An 18,466-nucleotide genomic window follows, 5' to 3' on the forward strand; every position below is an offset into this window, starting at 1 on the left:
AATTAAGATTAAATCAAAGAAATTCCAACAAATGATACAAAACGACTGGTTTGATGTAATATAGAATAAAATATAAAAGTTTTAAAATTCCTAAGAAAATTCAAGATAAAAACAAACAAGAAACAACAATAACCACCTGATCATAATTAAGTATTTTGCAAACTGATTCAGAGACAAACATAATTTTTCCTCTGTTGCATCCAACCACAAACAGGAATCCATCTGCAGCCTGAAAATACAAAGATACTGTGTTTAAAAACACACAATTAAAATAAACAATGAATATTAATGACCACAAGGAAGCACACTTTTAAACTTGATTTTTAAAATTAAATACCAGAAAGCTGGAGAGGGACAAGAGGAAGTGGCTTCACACTGACAGAGAGTGGGTTTAGATTGGCTATTAGGAAGAAATTCTTCCTTGTGAGAGTGGTGAGACCCTGGCACAGGGTGCCCACAGAAGCTGTGGCTGCTCCTGGATCCCTGGCAGTGTTCCAGGCCAGGCTGGATGTGGCTCTGAGCAACCTGGGATAGTGGAAGGTGTCCCTGCCCACGGCAGAGGTTGGAATGAGATGAACTTTAAGGTCCCTTCCAACTCAGGCCATTCTGTGATTCTATAAAAAAAGCAATTAAGATTGCAAGAACCAAATGAGGCCTTCAACCACACACAAGCTGAAGTTTCTTAAACACAGCTTTGGCCAAAGTCCAGCTTCTTTTGGGACACATTTACAGATCTTGGCAAAGCATTATTGCAGCAAAGGAAAAACCCCATAAACCTAGCTGTGAATGAGGTGTGTGGGTTTATGAGGAAGTGTGCAAACAAGAGGGAAGATTTTATTACAGGTATTTCCTGTGTCTCTTTTGAAGTACATCTTAAAAAATGGACAGGAAAGGAGAGCCAACAACTGTGAGGATGTTCCTCCATAATTGGCAGCATTCTCTGCAGTTGCATGAAGATTTTAAGAACAGATGTATTAACAGGCAGGCTGTTCAGATTATTGTCCCTTCCAGGGCTGCTGCCTGCCATGCTCCCAAACCCTGTCAGCACATACATGAAAGCCTGGGTAGTGCACAGAGTTTAGAAGTCAGTACAACAAAACTTGAAGAAAAAGATGGGAGTAAAAGCACTGTCCAATTAAAAACTCAAGCTTTAAGAAGGACATGATTTATCTGAGAGTTTCCTTCCTCTTACCCTAAGGATTAACTGTCGCAGTTCATCATCCTTCAAAAATGAAGGTTTATACCTGACTTCTGAGTAGGAGCTACTGGAACCTGAAAAAGGGATGATTCACAGAGATCATGTCAGAAGTTACAATTTAAATTCACTTTGAGCAGTTATACTTGTTATGTCTTCCAGAATTTTCCTCTATGACCCCAATAGCCGAATTTAAAAAAGAATTCAAGGTTCTAGAAATTCTAAAAATAAAATGAAAACAAATTGCAAACATATGCCGGTAATGAAAACAGACAGATAACCAGTTTTTTTCTTGCCCTTTACTTAACACAAACCAAGGAAACTTCTGTTCAGATATCATTAATGTACTGCTAGAGAAATGGTATTATGAGAACTGAATTTTCTAGAAACATTTCATAGATATAATTCAGACCTCTTAACTAAGTTGTCTTTGCTGAAACGGAATAATTTCAATATTATCAATTATTTTTTGGCACTAATAGTGTTTCATTAATACTATAAAGCTAATAATCAAAAAAATCAGACTATTGTAGTTAAATGTCCCACTAAATATAGTAACCGACTCACTGCATGTACTATTCTAGCACCCATGGCAAGTACTTTATAAAATAATTTTTGTCCATTATGTTTTTATCCATTACATTTTAATTCATTACATTTTTATAATTTTTTCTTGTTACACTTTTTGAGGCAAGTAGCAGTTGAACATTTCAGCCCATTTAATCATTCACTATAACTCCACATAGTATCTGCTATTTTCTTAAACCATTTGTTTTGAGCTAAATAGAACTGTGCTAGGTGAAGTCCAGTTTTCACATCCTGTTGTTAAAATACAAATGCTTGAGCTGAAGATTTGTTGTTTAAACTGCAAGTGCTGGTTTGTCACAGTATTTCTTCATGCAAAACTCAGTCTGCTTGGGCCTTTAAAAAACCCTCAAAACTCTTCACACCTGAGCCACTCTATGATTCTATTATTGCCAAGGTAGCAACATAGTTAATTTTCTACACTTCTTTGACACAAAACTAACTTGGATCTCATTAGACCTGTTTACTCATGATCAGTGGGTTTTGCAATGCAGAGGGTCTTTGATCTTTGCTTAGAGTTGACCAAATTATTATTCTGAAACAGTGGTGCCAAAACTGCTAAAATATTGTGTGCAGCTGATAAACTCTGCAGTATGCAACTTGTATTTGGATATATTTTTTGAGGAGGGGGAGTAAAAAAAAGAAGTCCCAAAACCTAGCAATAGCAAAAGGAGAGCAAAGATTATTTCCTGGATTGATCCCCGCACGAAACCATTCCCTAAGATCCAGGATTAACTTTGCTCACTGACTGAGGCTATCAGGAGTTTCTGTTTCTTGCTACTCTCTAACATATGAGGGGTTTTAAGACTTTAACATAATCAAACTCATTGACCATTTCATTAAAGTATGTTCTGTCTTGCAACTTTCGACTCCTTTACTTTCTAAAAAGAATCATGGAGTGACCCAAGAGTAAGGCATGTCCTGAGCAGACAGAAAACATCAGACATTGAAGGGTGGCTTTTTTACTGCTGTACTAAGCAAAAATTTTAAATTAAGTTCTGACAGCTACTGACATGTACATTTAAATGAGGAGCAGACTAGGAACTAAATACAGTAAGGAAATGTAAAATAAAATACTCTTGATTTATTTAAAATCCAGGAAGATGCACACTGTAACTCCTACTAGAACAAGAATTTACAGGATGACATTTCCTAAACTCACCTTTTAAAGATTTCAAGTGCTGCACAGCCATGCGTAGCACTGTGAGTTTGTCCAGCTTTCGGGCCATGGGATTGCACTGTGGTATCATGGCAGACAATTCCTCTATCAAATTATTCATTTTGTCTCTTCTTCTTTTCTCTGTTTGACTGTGAGCTTCTCTAAGAAGAAAAATTTATTTTTAAAGAGTGATGTAGAACGCATGATTTCCCCCATAATATTCAATTCCATTGAATGGAACTATCACCAGTACTACTGCACTGAAAGAGTTTTTCATATGCTACTTGTACTGGACAATTGAATTGGATTCACTTTAAAAAAGACAAAATGGTCCCAATAATGATGTGAAACACTGAGGAGAAGAGCTAAGCAGCAATTTAATTATATTTGGCAGGAACAAGAGGTTATGAAGGCTTAGAAAAGTAAAACCCTTCTTGTGACTCATGCTATGCATGGCATGGAGACCTCAGTGCATTTCAGAGAACTCTTGATGCCATTGGGAATCAATGAAAGACATTGCTGCTGCCACCTCTGCCTGGTCTGTGGAACTAAGAGGGGGTGTTCATTCTGCTGCCTTTTAGAAAACCCCACAGCAATAAACAGTATTTGTCCAATGCTTCTAAGAGATGGAGTGGAAACTGAAAGAAGAAGCTGTGCCTCTTGTGATTTACCAAAAGTATCTCAGAAAGCTTTCCCTTTCCTGTAAGGTACAAAGGCTGTCTCAGGTTTCATCTCTTGGTAAGCCTGTCAAGAACTCAGCCACAGAAAGAGCTTCTCTTCTTGGCCAGTTTTCATCAGAAAACTCCTTCTAGGCCACATGACTGCACATCACAAGTACATTTATAGCTCAGGTTACCTTTTCTTTACTTCTTTCCAATGCACTATGTCAGCTTTTCAGCCCATCTCCTTCCCTCTAACACCCTCCAGCAGATCATGAAAAGTTTCATTCACTCTCTTCCTCCTTATCCAGAAGACAGCCACTCATTTAAAACCCAGATGATTTTTGTTTCTGATTGAAGCCAGATATAGTAGTACAGCTATGCAAAATGAGGAATAAGTTTTGGTTAATTGGTCTCCAAAACTTTTCCTCGTTGGCATACTGCAACAGAAGCTGTTAAAGGTAATAAAGTTAACTACACCTGGCCTGTTGAGAAAGAACAAAGTACAGTTTTAGAGGTGTTTCTGACTACTATTTTAATTTTTTTTTTTCAAAAAAACCACGAATGCCTTCACCACACAATTAATTCTGGGTCATTCTGCCAGGCATTCAGCTTTGCTCTCCCAAAAGCCTTTTTTTAGATTTAGTTTTTTGAGTTATGCTTACATCTACCCAACTCTTCTTTTATGTCAGGTAGGAACAATCAAGCAATATCCTGTGTATGCTCCTTGAACTGTGAACCTCAGGAAGACAGACACAAGCATTCCAGGAAAGGGAACAACCTTCCACATCTCTGAGGGTCAATGAGTTATAAAAAACTGAACAGCAGGTGCAAAAATTTAGGGGATGACTGGATGATTGAAAAAGCTTTCTGTTGCTTGCCCCAGCCACAAAGGGAGAAAAGCAGGTTCCACACTAAGCTTGAGACAAGAAACACTGGAAGGAGATAACTGATAAGCAAACCTCCAGAGATCTTTGTACTGATTCTTTTTTCCTCCACCTAATCCACCAAAAAAGTAAGGGAAAAAAGTTAGCAATTCCCCATAAAAGCCATTAAAGCAATGCACAACAATCTTATAGAGCAATCTGGGATGCTCTGTGAAGAAAAAATAATTTTGAAGTAAAACTGTAAATATACTTTGGAACATTTTAGTTTCTTTAATTTTGTTTCAATTACAGGAACACTTCATAATTACTAGCTAGGATACTATATAAATAATACTGACAGCATGCTGAGTGGATTATGTATTTCTGGTTTGACATCTCTGCTCACAGGAGAAATGAAAGACTTATTTTTAAATTGACTTTACAGCACAGCTCTGGTTTTACTACGTGGTTTGTCTCTAGTTTAAAATATTTGTTTGGCTGAACTGTGGTCACACATTTCAAATCTTGCAAGTGTTCTACGTGAATTTCAGTTTATGTGAATGCAAAGTTCAATGGCAAAACTTTAATAATTCCTTATACAAAAGCTTGTTCTAGAACAAGAAATCTTTGTGCTTTAGCCAAATCCATTTCCACGTGGAATAAATTCTAAATACTGCCAGAAGATCCAAGACAAATCTAGGAAAAGAAAAAAATTCTCAAATTCATACAAATGAAGGATTGGCTTTACATGACTTGTGTGTACTGCATTTAATACTCACCTTTAAAACTTCAACCTCATGCTTTTGCTAAATCATCTGAGATATCCTGCAGCAACTTTTATCAAAGTTATTAGCAAATAAAATCTTCAAGGAGGCTTGAAAATTTACTATACATTTAGCAAGGAAAAGGAAAAGCTTACTGTTAAATACTGGATAGTTTTAATGAATGTTACCCATAAATTCCTATTTTACTATTGTGAATCTCAGTATTCACTAGCAAAATATATTTATTGAAAATTAGTACCTCAAATCTTTTACTTTAACATGTTCTTCATCTTCACTCCTAGAAAAAACAAGATAGAGAGTTTTACAGATTTAATACAAGGCACTTCTTTCCTCCCACAAATTCCAGAAGACAGAAAATGCTACAAATTTACTGTGGCTCCAGCAAAAGCAAACCTACAAAATCTCTAAACCATACCTGACCTAGCAAGTGATGCATAACATAAAGAGATCAGAGCACAACTGGCAATATTCACAGTTGTGTGAACATATTAAAGGGATAGTTCAGAATTATAGGGCTTTTTTTATTCTGGAGACAACAACATTATTGGAACATTCAAATAGCTTAAGATTAGACTTGATTTTATTTTTTTGTTTAAAATTTTGTAAGTGAGATTATCTATTTAGGTTTTTATTTATAATATCTTATCGTCAAATTATAAAATAAGCAATCCTAAATCATATTTTTCAAAGAACAAGAAAAAAACTACCCAAGCTATTTCCTGTACAGCAATGATAGGGAAGTCATAAAATAATAGAATTGTAAATGAACCACAGCCATAAGTGTCTGCAGCACAATAAAAACTCTGCAGTGTGGAGAAACAGGAAACTAAAAAGGATGATTCAAACAAGGGCAATGAGGTTTTTTTCCCTATGACCACCACACTGTTCACCACTGTTTATGAAGAATTCCTGGCCTTGGTGCCATGAGGATAAAGAGGAGAGGCCAAGCAGGCAGCAGCTATCTCCCATGAGGAAGCAGGAGAATCCTTGGAGATTACAGCTTGAGGAAAGGTGCCAAAAAAGCTGCTGCCACCTGTAACTGAGCACTGAGCCCAGGCAGGATCCAGAAGCCAAATTAACAATGCAGAATCTGGAACCCAGCAATCCCTCAAACACAGGAGGAGGTTTGGCTCACAACACCCCAAGACGTTCATTCATTAAAATAGTTTCAGATGAGTTAGCAATAAATAATATTTTCCTTCCATTTTAAAAGAAACTTATCAAGAATATCCACATACTGTGAATTCCAACTGAATTTACATTCTCCGATCATAAGAGAAGATGTAAGGAAGAGCCAGATCAGCAGGTGCCCTATTAATTAACTTTCCTTCTCCCTCAGGAGCTCCACTGGGGGAAAAAATCTAGCACAAATTTGCAGCTCAAGCAATCAATCCCAGCCTTCAATGGATTTTTATAGCCTCTGTCCTAGCAGTTGTGGTGTTACTGATATGCATAGCTAAATTAAAACTACCCTGACTACATGAGCAGAGGGTGAAATTCCACTTTGTGGCTATAATATGGGTATATTTAATTGGTACTAGAAAGGACAGAATGGGTATTAATCAGAAAAAAAAATAATACCAGCTCTTCTCTACTTTCTCGATTTATTAAATATACTTCCCCATTTCTTCTAAAATGGAAGCAAATGTTTTAAAGGCAGAAAAAGAGAGTTTTTAGTCACACTTCCAATCATGAGCACCATGGGAAAAAAATCCATAAAGAAACAACCAATTTAACCCCTAAGAAAGACTTTTACACTACCCTTCAAGCTATGCACCAAAGAGTGACTTCCCTGCAGAAAGGGAGCTGGAGGTGCTGGCTGACAGCAAGCCCAGCTTAAGGCAGTCAGAGGCCAAACCACATCCTGGGCTCATCAAGCACCAGATGGACAAAGAGGTGATTATCCTGCTGTCCACAGTGCTGGTGTGTCCTCACCTTGAATGTGTGCACATCTGGGCCCAAAATGGGAGAAGGTGTTTGGTGAAGATGGGAAGGTCCCTGAATAAATTCAGAGGAAGGCAACAAAGCTGATGAAAGGGATAGAAGGAATGTCCTGTGGGGAGTGGCCAAGAACTCCTGGTTTGTCTAGTTTGGAGAAAAGGAGGCTGAGGCCACCTCCTTGCTCTCTGCAGCTTCCCGAGGAAGGGAAATGCACAGAGAGGTGCTGAGCTCTTATCCCAGGCATCCAAGGATAGGACATAAGGGAATGTTTAAAAATTGTGCGGGGGAGGTCTAGATTGGACATTAGGAAGCATTTCTGGACCAAGCAAGTGGGGAAACGCTGCAACAGGCTTCCTAGAGAGAGGTGGCCTCTCTCTAGGAAGCAAGTTCTCCCTGGGACACCCCAGGCCTGTCAGAGTTTCAGAGGCATTTGGACAATGCCCTTTACAATGTGCCTTAACCTTTGGTCCGCCCTGAAGTGCTCAGGCTGCTGGGTTGGATGATCATTGTAGGTTCCTTCCAAGTGAAACAGTCTATTCAATAAAAACACTGCAAGGCTACTTACAAACAAATATTACCCAAGTAAGGTATCCACATACAGGAAAAGAAAATGCTACAAAGTAATCACATAATTAACAACCCTCCAGGCACATATATTCCACAAAGGGTTTGCTTATGCTGCACAGCCACCTTGTAACAGCATTATTTTAACACAGTTATTACAGTTGTAATTTTAAAAGCACTTTAAAACAAAAATGTTTACATTCACCAGTCCTAGAAGAATATGAGAACTTTCCTTTGCCTCCCTAAGTCTTCTCAGTCTGGTACTTTTCATTCCTACCCATTCTAAACTTCAATCAATACTAAAAAATTTGACAGAGCTGGAAGCTGAGCATCATCTTAGAAATAACTATTAGGAACCCTTAACATTGGATGGACCTGTCCATCCTGTTCCTTAGCTGGATGTTTATCACCCTGTGCTGTACACAGACCTGCCCTGGGATGAAGCACTCCTCAAGGAACACCACAGCTCATCTGGGCAAACAGCAAAGTGTGACAAGTTCACAGAACTCAAAACAGAAATGGATTCATGCATAAAAAGTACCTTTTCTGAGGATCACCATCAACTTCAACTGTATCCCTGCAGAAACAGATCATAAAGTGAGCAAAATGCAGTTTGAAGCATAACAAGATAACTTGATAGACCCAAAAAATCAAAAAGTCACAGAAAAATTTTTGTGGTAACTCCAGTTGATTGGTTATCTCAGCAAGATCATTAGTCCTAGAACCTAATTACCATTTCTTATTAGCCAGTACTTTCTCAATTTATTTTTTCAACTTGGACATTAATTTTTTTTTTAATCTGAGAGAGCCAAACTTCAGGGAAGCATTACTGAGGAACCAACACTTTTACTGAACAGGTAAAAATCAACAAGTGCTACTGAAAAAGAATGGAGACACTGCTTTTCCCCAGAAATTAACATTTTGCTGGAGTTTACAGTTATCCACATGAAACACTTGAATCTCCAAGCTGACAACTACATCAACACCCACAGTACAGCTACACTCTCTAGATCAGTGGGCTACATATGGAAGTAGCAGTGATTAAAGAGAATTGCTTTAATAATCACAAATACATATAAATCTTCTATTCCCCACCTTTTTAAATATGGATTTTTCCATGTTAGTTTGGAGATATCTGTAGTGCCTTGTGTCCCCTACTTCTGCTTGATTTACACAGCTTTGAACAGATCACTTTTTTGGTTAACTGGCATCTGTTTGGCAGTTACAGGATAAAACAGTTGACAGTGTCACCTCAGCAGTCAGGTCTGACCCACTTAAAAGCACTGAGCATTACAAGAGGACAGTCCCCATTTTTAGGTCACAGGTCTGTCTCCACATTTAAGGAAATGGCTGCTCTGGTCTCTGAAGCAGCAGTTCAAACTACTTAACCAGTAATCTTGTTTCATGCTTGAAGGTAGAATTCTAGTATGTACCTGGGAGACTTCAAGCAACTTAAGAACTCGCCTTTACTAGTAAGCAAAGTAGGAAGAAAAAAACCCCTAAAAAATAAGAATTGAAATTTCAACATTAGAGACACATTATCCAGACAATTCAGGCCAGAAAATGGTATTAGAGAATCCTGCATATATATCTCTTGGATTTAAGGATTATTTTTTCTATTTTTAATAATTGGGGACACAGAACACATTTGGAGGAAATTATAAATTCAACGGTAATAAACAAAGGACGGGAAAAGGGAAAGGGAAAGGGAAAGGAAAAGGAAAAGGGAAAAGGAAAAGGGAAAAGGAAAAGGGAAAAGGAAAAGGGAAAAGGAAAAGGGAAAAGGAAAAGGGAAAAGGAAAAGGGAAAAGGAAAAGGGAAAAGGAAAAGGGAAAAGGAAAAGGGAAAAGGAAAAGGGAAAAGGAAAATGAAAAGGAAAAGACAGCGATCATGTTGCTGACGAATGTCAGAGATTTAGGCTGAGGCACAGAGACTTGTTTTACTTACTGATTATCAGAATCACTTCCCTTTCGTTTCCTTGGAATGTCAGGCATGGCAGCATTGAAAGAAGCGGTGCTGGCAGGTTTAGTGACTGGATTCATGAGGCTGGGCCCTCCACAGGCAACGCACGGGCTCTCATCCACAGAGAACTTCTCTGTCAGCGACAATAAAGGCTCAGTGTCCAGCAAGAGCTGCATCACTCTGCATTCATTCTCATCCCCACTGTGACAAAAAGTTGTCTGTGCGTGGCTTCTGTGTCTCTGACACAAAAAGCCAAGGTTGCACTACTACAACCCAAGTCCAGCAAAGAGTTCACCACCTTGCTGCAATGATCTCACTAAACCAATCCAACCAAGGCAATGTAAAGCAGATCTCCCCTCACACAACCTTTGCACTTAAATGCCCCAGCATTTCAAACATCCTGCTGTGAACAATGACCAGCTGTGACATTTGTCAGCAAATAAAAATACTGTGGCTCAAACCAAATAAATATTAAAAATATATTGTGAACTATGTTTCTTAATCAAGTAGGATATCCACAAAATGGAAGTTTGCTATAATCATAAACCTGACATAAAATCCACAATTACGCAGAACATCTGCCAGGGAAGTTGGAAGAGTCTCAAAAACTTGTAAAGTTCCCTTCACAATTCTCCTCTTAAGGAAAACTGTTGTTTCTGGGAAGGACAGAAGTCACAAGCCAAAGGAATCCTAGCAACCCACTGGGAAAGGAGAACAGTCTCCAGGAACATGAGCATTATTACACTGTTTTTCTGTCTCAACACAGCTTTCACAAAGAATCACCCAGCTGATGTTCAGGCAAAGAGCCAGAACTGACTCTGTTTCAGCAAATGCAGGAACTCCTTTAGGCTTCATGTGCCAGTGAGGACATGAAGAGACATCATTTAAGGAAGTGAGCATCTCCTACTTCTAGCACAAAGCAAAAACCAAGGGGAGCACTTTGAAAATCCAGCAAGAAAAACTGGACGCTTTCTTGTGAGTTTTCTCTCTTTTTTTAGCATCTGTGTTGTTTACAAAAGTGTAGAAATATGCAAAAACAATGATACAAAGGATATTTTCCCCCTCTAAGATGTAAACATATCTCATAGCAGAAAAATGATCTTCTAGGTTTTCATTTGGTGTTGGAATACAGCTCTGGAGAGTTAAATGAAAATAGGCTAATACTCCAACAACAGCTTGCCTGGTCTTCCACTAATCCTCTCTCTATCAAATCAGACAACACAAAGTCAGCCCCTGTTTTATTTTAGAAAGCTCTTTAACTCATTAAGTCACACAGGAAGTTTCAAAAAAAGAAGTGGAAACAAAGAATCAACAAATATTTGATAAATAAGTGACAACGTTTGGACATCTGTCACAGCAAGTAAATCCAGTTATTTCAAATACACATCATATTCAAATTAGGCATGTTAAAATATATTAAAAGAAATTACATGATAAATACTGTAAGTATTTATATAAGACAGTGGTAGATGTCTGAAATATTTTTATGAGTCCCCCTAAAAGTCTCGGTTTATATTTCTGTTATTAACACAATTACAAAACAAACAACAAACGCCGATGAATCCAAAGGAACTGTTTATTTTAAAGCAGCAGTTTTAATTTGCCCAGGTCACAGCATCCTGTAATTCCTGATTAAGCTATTGAAGTATAATCAGTCTTGATGAATATTCATAAAAGAGTACTTACTAAACTGCAACCTACATGGTTCCAAGACCAGAATGCCTTCAGCACAACAGATCCTTTCGTCCTGGAACAAAGCAGGACAGCACAGACCCACTGACCTAAATACTGCTCTGCACACAGATGGCCAGCCTGCTTTCCAAACAATTCCCTTTAAAGGAACAAAATCCAAGGCCTCTTTTACAGGTTTTCCAATTCATCTTCAATATTATTAAATAACTAGCTTTTTCCCCCCACACCCAAGCAACAAATTCTGAATACTGCACTTATCTCTTCTACCTTTACAAACAACACCCATTTTCATTATTCTTAACTGAGAAAATAAGTTCAGATTACCAGTAACAGTGACCCATTAAGAACTTCTACACTACAATTATTAGGTGATAAATTGGATCCTTAACACTATCCCTGGGACAAACTAAATGCCAGTACCATGGGTGGTTGATCTTGGATAAAAATACAAGGTTGAGAACCTGTACTGATCTCTGACACGCTCAGCATGCATCTTATATTCTTTATATATATATATATTCTCTAAAAACCCATGAACCAAACCTTCATCAACAATGCAAAAGAAAAGAAATAGAGGAATAAATTTAAAGCTTCAGAACAACCAAGCATAGCTGAACAGTGATTATGTGGAGTTTAATAGAAGAGAGCAATCTTTTTAATACCTACCACTCGCTGAGCAAGAAGTGGGCAGAAACAGCTCCCAAAGCCAAGGCAGCTTTGAGAAATCAGGAAGGGTGATGGGAAATAATCTCTGAGGGCTCCATAACAGCCATCATTGTGACACTGGGTGATTCCAGGGGCTCACTCTCTCCCTGGAGAGTGTCCCAGCCTTGTGTAGGCTGTGATGAAAGATTTCTTTCCCTCTCTGGCTGCACCACTTTGGGAGAGCTGAATAAAGAATTTCATAATCTTTGGGTTCACAAAGAGAATGGTCTAGAATGTACCCCAACATCCAGGATGGGCTTCTATGATCAGAAAAAAACTGGCTTTTTACCTGTCATTTAAGTACCTGGCTGGATTTCTTATATGTGCATTTTCCATGAATATTTTCATACCACTGACATCAAAACAAACACCTCTAAACACCTTCTGCCTGATTTACACAGCTTTGAACATAAAGCAAAATGAAATCAATCCAAATTTCAAAGCACATTTGCTTCATTAAAAACAATATCCAGAAAGACCAATCTTTATTACGAGTTGATGTTTCTATAAAACCAAGATAATTAGTAAATTCTAAAACGACTAGAAACAGTTTAAGTCAACTAGAGATATTTTGTTTTACCACCCTACAGGCTGTTACTTACACTAGTCTGGTTTGCAAGCCAAATAAAATTCCAGCTGAGAAGTGACATTTTTATTTCTGCTCATTCCATTGCTAATGCCCTGGAATACTGATAACCAGATTTCAATGGCAAGTGAACAGTTCCTCAAATGCATGTCTATCATAATCTGTGTCTCTCAGCATTAAGCCTACATCCTTATCTATATTAAAAATTTTTAAAAGCATATTATGCCCATTGAGATAGATGAGAACAATGAGCATAATACAGGAACTCCCCACTGGAAACATTCTCTCTGTGAAAAAGCAAAGACCATCCAAAGAGTACAAATACATACAGAAAATAGTTCCTTCCCAATAAGTGTATCAGAAATGAAAAAAAAACTGTTAGTTCAACACTAATTTTATTAGCATTTCATAAGTGGGCAAACAAAATATTTAGGGATGGTCATCAATATAAATTTCTCATAATATGAGCATCCCCTATTCCAATGTTTTTCTACATGGAAAAGAAATAATAATTAGAATCCCCAAGGGGTTGGCAAAGAAGGGAACAACTGCAAAGGAGCTGTACGAAACTGCTGTTTGAGGGAGAGGAACAAAGACAAACAAAATCTGCCATATTCCCCTGTCAGCAAAGTTTCTGTGTCAATCCCATGCAAAGCACTGACAAACAAGGCTAGGGAGACTCCACATTTTCCCAATTACTGACAATAATATTTTCTAAGCCCATGCCACATTCCTGAGCTGTTTTTTCTACCAACACTTTTAGGTTTTTCAATTCCTAAGCAAATACAAGCTTTTAGGAAATGTTTATGGCCGAACTCCACCAGCCATAAAATGAGAGATTCATCTGAACCAATAATGATGTCCACATCTGAAGTAGCCATTCTGGTCCCTCTTGGAGGGAGGAAGACATTCCTTGGGTGATTCATCTCTCCCCAGAATAGATCCCTACTTTTGGCTAGATGAAATAAAACAGTTCTTGGATGATTCATCTCAATCTAAAATAGATTCCTACAGTTGGTTAGATGAGATACAGCCCAAGAGTGCCTATCTCTAGTCAGTAATTACACAGGGACCAAAGGAGCTGCCTCAGACTTGGACAGCTAAAGATAAGTGAGATGAAACCCACCCCAAGTACTGAAATATCACACAATTCTTAAAACATAACAGCCACAGACAGCACCTGTTTGCATCACATGCACCAAGTTCAAGCCCAAGCCAGGCTTTACAAATTATTAGCCTAATTAGGCACCACCTCAAGACCACTCACCCCTAGCAAGGTTAGCTTTTTTGCCTAGGTTTGCAGAATACATATTAGCTCTCCAAAAACCAGCAGGAGAATACAAGTCATGTAGCATTAATAAATTAATTAATTAATAGGCCTGTCAGCCAGCCCTCATTTAGCCAGTTTAAAAAAGAACATCCAAATTCAGCTACCAAGATATTACAGTAAAATGGGCTTGAAAGGAAGTATCATTGAAGAAGTACATTTATACAGCTTATGGTGACACTTTGCACAGTCTGGGAATATGTGAGACTTGGAGAAATGTGGCAGCTCTGCAGCTGCCTAAATTAATAATGTGTTAGCACTGGCACAACCTTTCCAAAAGTGAGGAACTTTTAATCCAGCTTCCTAGTTTGAAACACTTTCAAAGAAAAGAAGCAGCAGGAGGCTGCTTTGAATCCAGATTTCTAAGATCACGGACACCATAGACTACTAAAAGGTGGATTTTCCAAAGGTATGGACCTGTCATGCACAAAACCCTTCAGCTAGGAATCTCAGCTCTGCCAAGTTTAAAGAACTCCAGATTCTGGTAGAAGTGAGGGTGAAATGGCACCTGAGGGTTGTGCAGCCCAGCCAGAGCAGTTCTTTTTAGATTGCACAGCTCTGTCACAATCAACTGGTTTTTTGGTTTTTTTGAGGGGTTTGGGGTTTTTTTGGTTGGTTGGGTTGGGTTTTTGTTTGTTTTGTTTTTGTTGGTTTGTTTTGTTTTGTTTTTTTTTTAAGATGCGAGATGGAGCAGCTCTGCTGTGAGGAAAGGCTGAGGGAATTGGGATTGTTCAGCCTGGAGAGGAGAAGGTTTTGGGGTGACCTCATTGTGGCCTTCCTGTGCCTGAAGGGAGCCCACAGGAGAGATGGAGAGAGACTCTTGACAAGGGCCTGGAGTGACAGGATAAGGGGGAACGGCTTCACACTGACAGAGGCAAATAACTCCACGCCACGAAAATTGTTTTATTTTACTGTGGAGTTACTTTGCTAAAATTTCAGTTTATTTTAATGAATTGTTGCTGCAGATATTAATTAGAGAGTGTAAAAACGACACACACAGCCTACACAAATACAGCAGTGCATGAAAAACAAAGTTACAGGTGCTGTGATATCAGTTGGAGGTCCTGCACATCTGAACACCTATAAAACAAAGAACCATATTTTCTACACATAGCTGAGAGTCGTACTAAATATTTATTTGAATTTACTTATTTTAGACCTTTCAAATAGGCCATGAAAAGCATCTTCAAACTACTTACAGCCGGTCTGGCATCAAGATCACTACCTACAGTACCTCTTATTGGAAGCTGGGACAAAAATCTTGGGAAAGAAGTTCTGAAAATTGTAGAAATGTATGGAGTAAAGCAGCTTATTCTTTCCCCAAAATTTTATAAGCATGTGTAATGCAGGAACAAGATACAGAGAATCCAGTAATGAAAGCATCTTATGAACAACACTATCCAGAGAATAAACTCTTCTATGTTAAGAACATTGGATTTGGTTTTAATCTCACAAAATGAAAAAAGGAAAAATTAAAACAATCTGAATTACAAACATTTAAATCAAATAATAACACAACTGATTACCCTCTGCTCCTATTTTTACTTGTTTTCATCGCCTGGAAGAGAAGCAGTCAAGAATCACAACTTATCACTTGAATGACACACTTACTTAACAGATTTCAAACATGAAATATTTGGCCAAAGTGTATTAAAAAGTAAAATAGGGCAGGAACCAGCTAATGAAAAGATCCTCCCCAAGGCCTGGAAAGGGTACCCTGCTTTCCCAGGCACTTTCATGTTCACACCAGGTAGAAAGCACTGATAGGAATCAGGAGTCTCATATATCATAGTTCATTTCTGTGAAAAAAAAAAGAAAAGCAAAATACCAAACAAAAAACAAACCACAAATCCTCTCCACTTATATACTCCTAGAGGAATGGTGGATAGTTGTTTTCTTCTAAGTTTTGGACTCATATGATTGCAAAATGCTGAGTCCTATCAAGTCAGCTGCAGAACTTCCATGGTTTTAGCTGGCCCTGCAGTCCAAACAGGGAATTTTGAAAAGTTCACAATGATCCACTTTCAAAAATCACCCACCAAATCATTTCTTCTTATAATGAATTTGATTCTTGGATGTGAATCATCCAGTTTAGAGTTTGTTTTTCATAATGTGCAAATGTACCAACAAGTTAAAAAAACCCCTGAAACCTAAAACCTATTAGGCAGGTAACTTTAGTGTAGCCCTACCCCACAAACAATTAAGATACTTTTGCCTTAAAAACAAAGAAATCCAAAACCTGTTCCTTTTAAATCCACTGCAAGAACAGGTATAAACATAGGCAGCAGAAGAAAGCAGGGATGGGAGTTTATATCACAATAAAACATGAAAGCCTATGGTTCACTGATTTCCCAAATGTACTTGGAAATGGAAATGCCTGTGTATTTGGAGCATTCCTCAATTTGATGACTTTCTCTCCTTGCAGTATACGCATGATGCACAAACGATAAACCTTAAGTTTTAAGCACAGTTTAGCAGACTGCAAAAAAACACTACAAAAAAAACCCACCAACACCACTTGGTTTTCAAATGCTACATTATTTGCCACAAAATTTTACAAGGGCATTTATAAACAATCAAGCAGCACAGACAGAAACATGTCAAGGATTTGAGACAACCAGGATCCCCAGATATTTTAAAACACTCATAACCCAAGAGGCATTTTGAAAACAACTACTAAAACTGGAAGAATTGGTGTTAACTATACAGAGCTGCAAGGATGGCTCAGGAGGGACTGGACCATTTCTGTTTCTCCACACTCCTTGAAAAAATCCTCTTTTCTCCTCGGAGAGGGGAAGCACCCTCCTCGTTTCCAAGCAGGAACACGAGCAGCAGCTGGTGCTTTACAACCAGCCTTGATTTAGTACCAGAAACTTACGATTATAAACACAGAAAGATCAAACCTTGGTCGCCATACAAGCGTGGGCACACACATACACACAAAAAAGCCAGAATCGCTATACCTAAAATACTAAATTATGTTTACCTACCAAAAAAAAAAAAAAAAAAGAAAAGAAATATATATATACTAGAGTTTTAGGAAGGCAAGGCTACATGCGTACCAGAAACAGTGAACTACAGACTAAGTTTACAAATAAAATTGAAAAAACCAACAGAGATTTTCAGTGCACTTCACATCAGTATGATGACACATCTGTCACAGCATACAGCACAGTGACCATTACACAGGTGGATGCCAAGAGGACGGTGCCAGGCTCTTTTCAGTGCTGCCCAGGGACAGGACAAGGAGCAATGGGCAAACTAAACACAAGTTCCACCTCAGTGAGAGGAAGAACTTCTGCACACTGAGGGTGGCAGAGCCCTGGAGCAGCTGCCCAGGGAGGGCCTGGAGTCTCCTCTCTGGAGACATTCCAACCCCACCTGGACACGCTCCTGTGTCACCTGCTCCAGGTGACCCTGCCATGACACGGGGGTGGACTGGACCATCTCCAGAGCTCTTTTCCAACCCCATTCCGTGATTCTGTGTTTCCCTGTGGGCGCTCCGGGTACCTCCACTGAACTCCACTGCGCGGGAGCAGCGCCCAGCGGGAATCAGCCACAAACCCGCGCGGCCACGGAGCGGCACCGGGCACAGGCACAGCGCTCAGGGAAAGACGGCAATGCCCCAGGGGCACCAGCCCCACAACAACACCCGCCCGTGCCACATCACCGAGGCGGACAGACAGGCAGACAGAAGCAGACAGGCAGACACACCCCACACACGGCAGCCGCCATCGCCCCCCACGCCCGCGGCAACGCGCGGGAGGGCAGAGGGAGACGGGGCACCCCCCGCCCGCTCCTCGGGCGGACCCGCTCCCACCTTCCGCCGCCCGCCGCTCCTCCTCGGCGCCCTCGGCGCTTCCCGCTCCTGCTTCGGCCATGGCGGGCGGCCCCGTGCCCCGCTCCACAGCGCCCCCGGCACCGCCGGCATGCAGGGGGTGAGCTGAGGTGAGCAGAGGAGGAGCCGCCGGCGCCGGGGAGGGACCGCGGGCCGCCCCGCCGGCCCCCCCTCAGCGCCTCGGCCCCGCCATGTTCCCGCCCCGGCCGCGCGCCGCCTCTCGCGAGATGTGCGGCCATGGCGGCGCCGCCCCGCGCCCCTCAGGGCGGCCTGGGCATCGGGCTCGATCCCCTGCGGGCGGTGGGCCCGCGGCCTCCATTGTAACAGTGCAGTAAAAGCCAATTACCAGAGAAACACACCGATGGCTTATTTCAGTGCTTGCCCAAGCCTGGGTGCTCTGTGGTAATGCCGCAAATCAAGCGCTGCCACCTTTTTTGTGCCGTTATTTATACACGGAAATTCAGACTGAGTTTCAAAGCACACCACCTCTTTTAGGATTGTGTAGGATTTTCCATGTCATTTCTCATGCCGCTGACTTCTACACGTCTTCACCTGGGCAGGGTCTTTCTGATACATAGGTGTGATTTTTTGGTGTGTTACAG

General features: G+C 39.9%; 1 protein-coding gene across 4 annotated transcripts in view; it reads right to left on the bottom strand.

The window, feature by feature from the left end:
• ARNTL2 (aryl hydrocarbon receptor nuclear translocator like 2) overlaps nucleotides 1-18,000 on the bottom strand; it is a 32,091-nt gene extending 14,091 nt beyond the window's left edge. For 2 of the 4 annotated variants that reach the window (XM_033057479.1, XM_033057478.1), the window contains exons 1-8: nucleotides 17,847-17,954; nucleotides 9,702-9,849; nucleotides 9,188-9,253; nucleotides 8,296-8,331; nucleotides 5,488-5,526; nucleotides 2,943-3,100; nucleotides 1,193-1,272; nucleotides 137-229 (exon numbers count right to left, since the gene is read on the bottom strand). In XM_033057479.1, coding sequence (XP_032913370.1) covers nucleotides 137-229; nucleotides 1,193-1,272; nucleotides 2,943-3,100; nucleotides 5,488-5,526; nucleotides 8,296-8,331; nucleotides 9,188-9,253; nucleotides 9,702-9,849; nucleotides 17,847-17,907 — 681 coding nt within the window. In that variant the 5' untranslated portion in view covers nucleotides 17,908-17,954. Of the gene's footprint in view, nucleotides 1-136; nucleotides 230-1,192; nucleotides 1,273-2,942; nucleotides 3,101-5,487; nucleotides 5,527-8,295; nucleotides 8,332-9,187; nucleotides 9,254-9,701; nucleotides 9,850-11,402; nucleotides 11,457-17,846 lie in introns of those variants that run through there. The other 2 variants (XM_033057481.1, XM_033057480.1) reach the window with 2 other exon arrangements.
• Nucleotides 18,001-18,466: the final 466 nt, after the last annotated feature.

Source organism: Catharus ustulatus, chromosome 4 (assembly GCF_009819885.2).
Source record: "Catharus ustulatus isolate bCatUst1 chromosome 4, bCatUst1.pri.v2, whole genome shotgun sequence".
Lineage (NCBI taxonomy): Eukaryota > Metazoa > Chordata > Aves > Passeriformes > Turdidae > Catharus > Catharus ustulatus.